The following is an 11,712-nucleotide window of genomic DNA, read 5'->3' as shown; positions in this document are numbered from 1 at the left end:
TGCAAAATAGGAAAGAGAGAGAAAGAGATTTGATCACTTTGACATGGTGCATACTTAAAAATAAAAGCATGAGAGTGTGAGAGAATGTATTAGATTGTATGCCTTATTCTTGTGTTTGTGTTTCAGGAGCAGGAAGTGAGAAAGAGAAAGAAAAAAGAAGAGAAAGAAAGAAGAAAGAGAAAGAAAGAAGAAGAAGAAGAGAGTTCACGAGAATAATAAGTAGAGAGAGAGAAAGAAAGAGTTTTGAAGTGTGAAAAAGAGAGAGTGAAGAGTGGAGTGAAGTGAAGATTAGCCAAATGTTGAATGCAGCGATACTGTTGCAGATTGACTGAAACGTGGAAGTGTTGGAAATATCGGTTCTTTTTCATTAAACTATTGGAAACAATTTATACAAAACTATTTTGATATTAAATTTCTTTATTCAGTTTAGAATGGTGAAGTTGTGTCTTAATAATCTGTTGGGTCGTAGTAGGTTGTTCTTTTCCATTTGTGTGTCTGTGTGGGTGTGTGTAAATAAAACATTGTAAATTATTTCATACAGAAAGATGTCTTTTGGGTGTGTGTTTCTAGGATTTAGGTTGTGTGTGGTTGTTATTTAGGATTAAGGATTGCTGGAACACATGTTGATTATAAGGAATTTTCTATGGTATAACTTTGTCATGTTTCCTTTCTTTTAAAGGGGCCCACCTAGCATTGCTAAATTTGAACCCTCGTTACTCCAACATCTACTTTGCTAAAAGAGATCAAAAGACGATAAGGGAGTATTGGTCTTCTTGAGAGGGCACGGGCATTGAATGAGAAGGTGTTCACCATGGATCTACCAACAAAGAAGGAGACCGAAAAAATGTGAAACTGCATCTACATGACTAATGCATTCATTAAAGGGCACCTTTAGCCAAAAAAAAGGAGAGCCAAAATTGTACGGGATCAATGCACTGACATTAAAAGACACCTTTAACAAAAAGAACAAAAAAGAAGAGCCTCAATTGTATGCTCTGGTGGCACAAGATATTGTAGGTATTTATTCCTCTATTTGTTTACTCTTTATCTTTATCTTTATGTTTATTTTACTCTTTATATAAAACTCTCTCCCTCTTTCTTGAAACTCTAATCTAGCATGTGTGGTGTGCTTAGGGTTAGGGTTAGGGTTAGGGTTTGGGAGTGATTAGTACTAATCACTTGTTCTCTCTTGCTTCCCTCTTGCTTCTTCTCTCCCTCTAGCTTAAGTGATTAGGATACCTCATAATTGTCTTGTGCAGAGATCCTACACGATCTTCCCAAAAGAGGTTACACCACCAGTTAGATAGAGCAACTGCCTCGGTATGAAAATGAGTGCGGGAGGAGGGCGGTGACGAGTGGCTATGGTTGAGCTCTTGAGCATAGCTTAAGCTCTGCGGATTAGCAACTTCCCACGACACATTAGGGTGAGCTTAACACATCATGTGTAATAACATTAGTTGTCTCATTGCACACTTATTTAATGGCAATGAGAAACCCTTTTTTGTAGCATGACTTGATTCTTGCTTGGCCTTGAGAATGCAAAGCTTTCCATCCTCTAGATGTTTTCTATATTTTCTAGCTGTGTGCTCTTTATAGTTATAGTAAAAGCATTTAACCTTTTTCTTCTTATTTGAAGGGTTAAATTGTCACACTAAGTCTTCTTTTTATCAGCAGAATAAATTTTGGTTACCATCATTACAACTTTGCCCACGTATTTTCTCATCCCAACAAAGTAATAAGGTAAACTCTTCAGAATATAAGAGGATAATCTTGACACCAATATTTAAAGATGTAGCAAAAATATGCTGGCATTTGGATAGTAATAACCTTAGATATAAAATAAGCAATATCTGGGGAGAGAACACTTATGTCGATAGCCATCTGGTCATGAACACTTATGGTGCTAGCCATCTAGTCATAAGGATCTTTGATTATGGTGAGAAACACCTGCATCACTTCACCTTCTTTTAGACTTTCCTATTGAGGTTGATTTTAAAGATTGCATATCCTTAAGGAATTTGAGGTTTGTCTTTATAGATGTGGAGACATGTTAGCACACTATCTCCCTTCCTACTAGTATATTGGTGGGTAGAGATTTTGCATTGATTTGTCTCCAAGCTTGGATGAGGTTTCTAGTAAGTGGTTTGGGGTTTTCATTTCTTGTTGGACGGGGGAGGGGGGGGGGGACTAAACATCATCCCCAATGACAATGTACCAAAATTCATAGGAGGATATCCTGGAGCCAAAAATTGGAGAGAGGATAATTGGTTCAATTAAGCTTTCCATTAGCACATCAAACGATGGTGGGTGTGAAGAAGGTATCCAAGCCTTGTGACCATGTAGGTCCACGATCATAGTTAGTGCCATCGTTACTAGTGTAGAATTGAATCATTTTGAAAGATGTACTAGATACCACTATAGTGCATTTTTCCCAGCTCCCATGGTTATCTTGGCTCATCTTGGGCCTCGTAATGTTAAATCATAGTGTCCAAGAGTGGACCATTGCGATATTGCAAACACTACATAAGGGTGGAGCATTGTGATATCCAACATTGTAACAATCATAAAAATTTACCAAAGTTCAAAGATTTTCATAAACTTAATGAGAGATTAACCAAGTCTTCATTATCCATGTCAATTTTATAGTGCCTATTCATAAACCCACTTGTGGATCTAGGAGACAATATCTTATTATTGTAAGAAATGCCGAAGGGAAAAGGTAATCCCTAAACCTTTCCAATGGAAACTCATTTGTGCATTTAGGAGACAATATCTTATTATTGTGAAAAATGTCAAAGGGAAAAGGTTATCCCTAAACCTTTCCAATGGAAATGTGTCATTATTAGCCGTCATATTCTTGATGGTAGCAAAGAAGAAGTGGCCATGCAAGACAAGTTTGTACTTTGGAAAAGAACACACACATACATACTACCCCTCAGTGTCGCATGTAGCGACTTTAACAACACACTTGTTAACCCATGCAAAGAGTTTTAAGTTAGAGTGTCCAAGAGTAAATTTTATGTGTGGAATATTAAGGGATAATGGTCCGCTATAGCATGTAGCATACTTGACAACCTACAAAATCTGCCTAACTCTAGACCATCTAGCCTCCTTAGCTACTATCATGTATGGTTATAGGGATGTAATAGGAACTTGGGATGCTCAACCATGGCTACTCCTAATATTGAGAGATGTATGGTTATAGGGATGTAATAGGAACTTGGGATGCTCAACCATGGCTACTCCTAATATTGAGAGATGTATAAACATGATCTAGCCAGGGCCAATACAAAATTAGGGTGGAGCATTGTGATATCCAAAATTGTAACAATTATAAAAAATTCTCAAAGTTTAGATTTTCATAAACTTAATAAGAGGTTCTAAGACCATATTAATGAGTCTTCATTATGTCAATTTTACAATCCCTATTCATAAACTCACTTAATGTGGATTTAGGAGATAATATCTTGTTATTAAAAGAGATAATATCTTGTTATTGTAAGAGATAATATCTTGCTATTGTAAGAAATGCCAAAGGGAAAAGGTAATCCCTTAACCTTTACAATGTAAATGTGTCATTATTAGTTCTCATCTTCATGATGGATCTTCATGATGGTAGGGAATAAGTGACCGTGCAAGACAAGTGTTTACTTTGGAAAAAAACACACATAGATACATACTACCCCTCAATGTGGCATAATACATCGCCATAGTTATGAAATTTCTATCCTCAGCTATCGCCATAGTTAGGAAGCTTCTGTCCTCGACTATCGCTAATATAGCAACATAACTTTTACTAATTTTTCATCACTGCCGTAGCTAGGGATCTGCTTTTTCCTCTCTTTAATCTATTCATCGACATCCCCGCAGATATATTTATACAGCAAGCTTGTAGATATACACCTTGATTATCAAAGTCATGGTGAGCAACCTATGTTTATTAAGCTTACAAGCCTAGCTATAGCAGAGAGATTCTGTAAAGCAGGAGCAAGAGGAAGGCAAGGAGTCTTCTTACACGGGCATAGGAACGGAACATTCTCGGCATAGAAAAAAAGCCGAGTGGAGGTACTACAAGGGAGTAGTGGAGGTACTTCAAGGGAGGCATTAGGCACCTCTTCATCTTCAAGAGCAAAAGCATGTCTCAAGCTAGGGCTTTGGATTGGTCCATTGGTTGGTATGAACCCAATGGCCCTAGCTTTAGCAGAGCGACCATAGCTTCGCCGTGCCTTGATACCATGTTGATTGAAGGAGAAAGAGAGAGACACAATACACCAACAATAGCTCCCAAAAGTGTATGGAATATACACTATAGAAAGATATATATAGGTTGAAGCCTAGGGTTAGGTAGGTACACTATATATAGGTTGAAGCCTAGGGTTAGGTAGGTACGCTATATATAGCATCAACATCCATCATATTTAGATTATCAGTCTTGAGATCTATCTTCATTGCATGTGTACCCTTGTTTCACATACACATAAACTCTATCTTAATGTCTTTATAGATTGTAATCCAAGCTTCCTCATAGAGCACACTAGTGTGAAGACTTGCATGTGATCTTGGTTTTGTATTTACTTTATTCTCCCTAGCCTATCTTGCTCAATCTTGTTCTCTACAAAAATTACGTTATTTGTGTTAACACACATGTTTTACTTTTTTACAATATATTAAATAGGCAAGAATCTTTAGCAAGGCATTGTGTGTTAAATAGGACTAGATAAATAGCTCACCTTGTAGTTTATATATCCCTAAGTGCTTGACCACCACCATTATTAGGAAATAAAGGAGAGCTAGGTAAAACCATCTACACCTTCTAGAATTTGAAAATAAAGGTAAACTTGCCTTCATACTAGGTACCAATTTTGGAGCCACAAGATCTAATACAAGCATTTTTGCTAGACCTTGCCATGTACTCTCATAAGAAACCTTATTTTCGAACTTTTTGAAGAGACTATTTTATGCATGTTCTAGACTCAAACAACACAAGGGATCCAAAAAGCTTATGTTGGATGTTGTAGAAGAAGCTCCGGGACACAGACACACAGTCACGAACAAGGATGAACTTGAGAGAGTGAGAGTCTGTCATGTATAGCCCGCACTTGGATGCCATGATGACATAGCTGTACAAGCAAGTGAGGACCTAGAGCATTGTGATATCCAACATTGTAACAATTATAAAAAAAATCTCAAGGTTTAGAGATTTTCATAAACTTAATAATAAGAGGTTTTAAGACCATATCAATGAGTGTTCCTTATCAATGTCAATTTTACAATCCCTATTCATAAACTCACCTAACGTAGGAGATAATATCTTGTTATTGCAAGAGATAATATCTTGTTATTGTAAGAAATGGCAAAGGGAAAAGGTAATCCCTCAACCGTTACAATGGAAATATGTCATTAGTAGTCCTCATCTTCATGATTGTAGTAGGGAATAAGTGGCTATGAAAACAAAAAAACACAGAGATCCATACTACGCCTCAATGTGTCATGTAGTAGCAACTTTAACACTGGTTGTAAGCCCACGCAAAGATGTCATTCTCAATGTCAAAGATAACTTGGTTGTTGTGCAAGCTAACAGACCCAATGACCATGGTAGCAGGTGTGTCACCTGGCTGCTTTTGAAGAAAAGGCCAACACATGCGGGGATTTCCATTGTTAGAGGTATAGGCGAACCATCTGCAAAGACAAAAGAGATTGCAGGCAAGGCGATGGCTGTAGGGTAATCCCAGCATGTGTCAAGACCAGGTGGCCCTGGGGTGGCACTTGGGTCCCAATTGCCAAGCAGAGGCTGCATGGCTGTTCTCCATGCATCCCTGAAGGGTATGTATGCTGCTGTGTCTATGATTGAGAGCATGTCAGACGAGTCAAGAATTACACCGCCCGACTGGTCATTGGGGTTGATGTCGAACGTCCCAGCTGGGACACCTACACTTTGGCCTGCCACCAAAATATCCACTATATCTAGGTAATAGAACACGGCATATCCATCTTCTAGCAAATCGTTCTCGTAGTATTGGACCGCTGTGGCACATCAAAAGAATTCCAATGTTAGGAAAAAGGTAAATTCTAAGTGTATAGCATGCAGAACGTGGGATTGGGAAAAACAACTTACATGGATATGCCCCATCGCCAAACTTGAGCCAGCCAGAGTTGGGCGGAGAGCCGATCGATGCGAAGCAGAAGGAGAAAACGGCTGGGAAAACCCTACGTTCTGTATGCTGACGACACTTGGGGGGCTGGTGGACGCGTCCCAAAAGGTGAACTGCTCTCTACAGATAGATCCAGCAGACGTGGTTCCTCACCATAGCTAGTAGCATAGAAGCAGTGGCCTGCGTCGGCACCTTGTCCGATGTTGACATTTTGGACGAGGTTGCAGTAATCGTCGCCTTGGACTTGAAGGGAGAAGGTGGTGGACTGGACAGGGTCGTAAACGGGAAAGGCTTCTGGGTAGCATGGGTTGCAGGGCTTGCATTGGATCCAGGGAAGGTCACTGCCGGTGTCCACCAGCATGAGAATGGGTTGGGAGGTGCCGGTGCCCGGAGCAACGCCCAGGCTCAGCTCCACGTAGTATTCCGAGACCGAGCCGCCCCTCGTGTTAATGTGCCACCCCAGGGGCACCTGGTCTTGACACATGCTGGGGTGGCACTTGGGTGGCACTTGGGGTGGCACTTGGGTCCCAATTACCAAAATGGATGTCTAGCTTAATGTTATCTGAGAATCTAAGACTACTAGCCATATTCTTGAATTAGTTCAATTTTTACAAGGTAGGAAGCATCTTCAATTATCAATCTTAATTGTGGTGACAACTACCTTATATTGGGTCTTGCAAGATACTTTATATTTGCCCTTGCTACATACTTCTACTCATATATGAAAAGTTTATGTTGTCTTTCCTACACCTTAATTTCCAAACAATAATGCATACCACCTTAACAATCACTCACATACAACCTTTCGTGGGGCTTTCCCAAAGTACAAATAGCAAAATGGATGTCTAGCTTAATAGTATATGAGAATTTAAGACTACTAGCCATATTCTTGTATTAGTTCTTATTCACAAGGTAGGAAGCATCTTCAATTGTCTACAAAAAACCTAAATCTACGTAAACTAGAGTAAAGAGATAAAATAAAATAATACAACACATAAGAATGGATACAATCTTCTCTCATGTGGCCTTCTACCATGCATTGGTATTTATCTATTAATGAAGCCAAGCCACTTAAGGCCACCATACAGTTGTTTTTACAAAGAAGTGGCTTGCATGTGGTCCTATTTTTCATGCATAAATATGAGGTTGCATGCCTTATCTTTTACAAGTTCAAGTATGACCCTTGCTTTCCAAAAATGAAGATAACTACAACTTTTTTTAGGCTTGAAAGTTAGCCTTGTAAGGTAATATTAAAAAATTAAAGTCTACTATAGAGCAAGGTAAAATAATTATTATTTAATGTGCACATGTTTCTTATTATACAATGCCAACTTTAATTCACGTGTATGCATGCCTTCGATAACACTCCTCTTTGTCTGTATCTCACAAACGCAACGTTAGTTAGCCAATTAATTGTTAAATTCAATCAATCCTAACAAATACACTACAACAAAAAGAGGGGTTAGCAACGGTTATAGTGTGGCTTTTATCAAAAGGAATTTTATGGTTCAGATCAGTTTTCAATTTTCAGAATGTAGACAAGGGAGATAGAGAGAGCGTACATTGTACATTACCAAACCTTAGAACAACAATTTGTAAATCACAATAGAGAGCTTATATAGATTTGAAAATCCACCTTCATGTAATATGGGCTTCATGATACAATGGTTATACATTCATACATATAGATGCCATCATGTAATCTGGGCATCATTGCCCTCTAGCTCGATTGTTGCTTGCATCGACTCTTTAACTGCACGTGCATCCAATTTGGCTTGCATGGAGGGGCGTCTACCCTTAACTGTAGCAATGAAGGAGGTGCCAACTTGATTGCCATCCATTGTTTTGCGCTTCTTCCTGTTGATCCCTTTCTCAATGAAAGACTTTGCTCTCTTCAAGCTATTCCCAAAGCCATCTCTAGTTCGTACAAAAGACTTTGCAAGCTCAATGCCCTCCTCTCTTTGTGCTTTCAATGTATGTAGTTGCCCAAGTGTCTTCTTCATGCTAGTGGTAGCCTCATGAATAAGCTCGGCATCATCCTGCACAAAATCCACAAGTTGTTGGAAAGTGTCATGTAAATGATTCAAGCTTGACCTCTTTGTAGACTTTGAAGATGCAGCCTCACAATTGTGCCCTTCCTCCAAGCTCGCATCATCCTCAAGTGGCACTCCGATGTTGAGGTCATCAGGCTTAATCTCAAGTAGTCTCCTCGGGACCATCTCCAAGGCACTATCTTCATACATGCTCACACAATGTGACACCATACCTTGCTCCTGAACACCGGCCATGAGCATCACCTTGATTTGATGCTTGCATATGTTGCCAAGCTCGGACCAATGGCATGTACAACATGCCCATTGACAATCTGAGTTGTAGACAGTGTACACTTGGTTTGGATTGGAGAGGCTTCGGACATAAGCATCTGCCTTCATGTTGCTACCAATGAATGACACATAATCATCTGGAATTTTGAGAGCTCGTTCACGCGAGCTCTCCACTACCTTCTCAATGGCATTGTTTCTCTTAAATCCACCTTCCTTCACAACTTGTATGTACCAATAATGAGGTACACAAGCTGTGGTTAGCTTGTAAAGAAGCCAATCCACTCGACGCCCCACCATTTTCTTAGAAGATCCTAGAAATCTGTACTTCAAAACTCCATGGTACGCCTCGATTGCACCATTCGTGTCTTGATTGGAATGTGGCAATGTCCTTGTCGCACGCACCCACATGTCTAACATAATGAAGACTTGTAAGCATATATGACCATAAGAGAACATAACACATTGGGAACACATTGAAGCAAGAAAAATAGCTCATAGTCACCTATTTTAGGCTGCCACTGCATTTCAAAGTAGTGGAGGAACTCCTTCTCACTTTGAAAATCTTCCTTGAACTTGCATATCATTTCCCTAGCTTCATCCTTGGTGAGCTCATATGAAGACGAGGACCCTCCCCGCATATTCATGATGTTACCAAGCATCCGAAACATGGCCGCACGTGTTGGCCAATCTTTCACCTTTCGAATGAGGTGTTTTAGCCAACACCTACGTACATGCCATAAGCACAAGTACACCGGCAAATTGAAAACGACCCTGCGAGTACAAATCCAAGTATTGAGGGTACAAATCCAAGCAATGGTCATAAAGCATTGTCCAAGCACCATGCATTATGTTAGGAAAATTACCTTAGTGCATCAATTTCTCTCTCCGCATCATCCACCATGAAAGCATTTGGCTGCCACGATTTATGGTGATCAAGCATGCGATCTCGAAACTTTGTCAACCAATATCGCACAGCCTCAAAGGTGGCACTTGAGGCAAGAACCCACGCAATTGGGATGCCATTGCGATGTGTGTCAAATACGAGAATTGTATACAAATGGAACTACATCATTTTAGGTATAGTAAGTACAAGTACCTTGACTTGAACATGGCAAAAAAACAGACAAGAATTGAAGCATACCTTGTACTTGTTCGTTCCAAATGTGGAGTCCATAGCCAACAAATTTCCATTTCCGAACTTGTCACAAATCTCTCTTTGCCATGGGGTTTGGATCCCTAAAAAGAATTCCTTCTGTACTTGAAGATTTTGCTCCTGGTAAACAAATATCATATCCGCATTTTGTGTACACCATCGCCTTGTACTCTCTGCATCATCATCATGTAGTTGATATGTCTCCATAGCATGTTTCCTTTCAATATTGAGTATATCTTGGAGCAATAAGTAGTCATCCCTCACCATTGGACATTTGGGCTCTTTGCTTTGTCGTATATGCAAACTTTGAATGTGTGCATCGAAAACTTGTTGTGGAGTAAAGCCCTTGAACAACAAGTTAGAAACCCAAACTTTTTTTTCCAATGAAATCCATGGAGAGAGGAGAAGAAGGGTGTTTCCCTCATTCTTACAAGGCTCCCCATGGCAGATGATATCTTCTTTATTTGTGTGAAAGGGATTAATATAAGATATAACTGCGATGCTAGGATCCAAGTATAGATGATTCACCATGAAATGGCATTGACACCCTCGAATGCGCTGTCCTGCTGCCTTGGGTGGCCGCCTTGGCTTAGTCTCTTTCTTGATGAAATTGGCATTTAATTTAGTAAAGGCTTTTACGCTGTCTTCATTGATGGTAGGAAAACCATGTAACTCCCCATCGTCAAGCTCATTTTCATGCACATTACTCTTGCACTCTACATCTTTTCCACCCGATTGTTCATGCACATGGCATACACGTTTGGAAGCACAACGTGTCCCAAAAGCACACCAGTATCTATTGGCAATGATAATTGGGTATAAGTCTAAAGCCTTGCATGCTAATCATTTAAATAAGGTAATGGAAAATAAACACTTACATGGTGCTCTCAAGCCATGAATCCTTGAATGGCCGTATTAGCGAGCCTGGTGTGCGATGATGGTGGGAGTACCTCGTAAACGTTGTAGGGAAGTCAGGATTTTGTGCTTCTCTGTTCACAAACTCACCAACATGAGCCCATGGAATACGAGCTTCCCTTTGCACTTTGTACTTCGACCTTTCATTGTGTACCAGTCTCCATTGTATTCCGGAAACATCAAAAAGACCATGCGTGGGAACAGGGGTGCCCATCGATTGTTGCTAAATGAGCTAAAATAAACCAGCTGGTGCCGCATCCACCAGTGCCCAAGTCTACCTCAATCGCATTATGGGCGGCTGCCGGAGGCCCAATAAGCAGCTACGGCCATCGTGAGAATCTGTTGCTTCATGCAGTTCCTGGTATGAGAACTTGCTGTAGTCAAGCAGAGGAAGAATGTCACGCAAAGACGGAAGCAGCTGTAAAAGTAAATACCTTAAACCTGGCCGACCTTCGCAGTCTTCATTTCTATAGTTGTGAGTAAATTTACTAAAGTCCATTAATTAATACTTTCGATAAAGGGTGGGAAAAAAATCACTTTCTTCGACTCACTAAACATCACTAAAATTACAACCTTTGCAATAATTTGTATGATTGTAGGGTTAAGAGATTAGGAAGTCGAATGACCTGGGAGGGGGACGAAGAGGACGTCGGTGGCCGTCAAGACGCTGCTGCTACTGAGGCCGTCAAGACGCTGCTGCTACTGTAGTCGAATGACCTGGGAGGGGGACGAAGATAGCCGCTGTTTGGCATGGCACTGCAGCTGCTGCTGCTGGTCGCCGGCTTCTCCAGAAAACGGGTGCTAAGGCGCACCTTCCACGCAGTGGTTTGGGTGGCCTTCCTCGGCGTGGACAGTGCCTCCTTTTACGCCCTGGGTCTCATGCGGGCCTCCAACTGCGACCACGTTTTCTCACTCTGGGCACCGCTCGCCCTCTTTCACATCGGCGCTGCCGACGCCATCAATGCCTACGCTCCCGCCGACAACGAGCTCTGGCGCCGCTCCACCTTCAATGCGATTTTGGGTGGTTGCCAGCGTGGTAGGTGCCAGCGTGGCCACGCTGGTTTTTGCCACATAAGCTGGCCAAAAACTCCACGCTGGCAACCACCCCGCAATCTAACTATGGCCCTATCTTCTTCTAAATGAGCCCTTAATATACCCTACTTATAAG

General features: G+C 40.8%; 2 protein-coding genes across 2 annotated transcripts; both read right to left on the bottom strand.

The window, feature by feature from the left end:
- Positions 1 to 5,488: 5,488 nt before the first annotated feature.
- On the bottom strand, positions 5,489 to 6,636 carry LOC147607551 (protein ASPARTIC PROTEASE IN GUARD CELL 2-like). The gene is made up of 2 exons (XM_086790774.1): positions 6,267 to 6,636; positions 5,489 to 6,024 (listed from the first exon to the last, which is right to left on the bottom strand). The coding sequence occupies exons 1-2, from the start codon at positions 6,634 to 6,636 to the stop codon at positions 5,489 to 5,491; spliced, it is 906 nt and encodes a 301-aa protein (XP_086646900.1).
- A 1,210-nt stretch (positions 6,637 to 7,846) lies between these two features.
- On the bottom strand, positions 7,847 to 10,130 carry LOC147607550 (uncharacterized). Its single transcript, XM_086790772.1, has 5 exons — positions 9,894 to 10,130; positions 9,618 to 9,802; positions 9,340 to 9,539; positions 8,979 to 9,247; positions 7,847 to 8,886 (listed from the first exon to the last, which is right to left on the bottom strand). The coding sequence occupies exons 1-5, from the start codon at positions 9,901 to 9,903 to the stop codon at positions 7,847 to 7,849; spliced, it is 1,704 nt and encodes a 567-aa protein (XP_086646898.1). The 5' UTR covers positions 9,904 to 10,130.
- Between the last annotated feature and the right edge of the window lie 1,582 nt (positions 10,131 to 11,712).

Source organism: Cibotium barometz, chromosome 55 (assembly GCF_041138505.1).
Source record: "Cibotium barometz isolate CiBa-2024 chromosome 55, ASM4113850v1, whole genome shotgun sequence".
NCBI lineage: Eukaryota > Viridiplantae > Streptophyta > Polypodiopsida > Cyatheales > Cibotiaceae > Cibotium > Cibotium barometz.
This window is presented reverse-complemented; position numbering and strand designations above follow the sequence as displayed.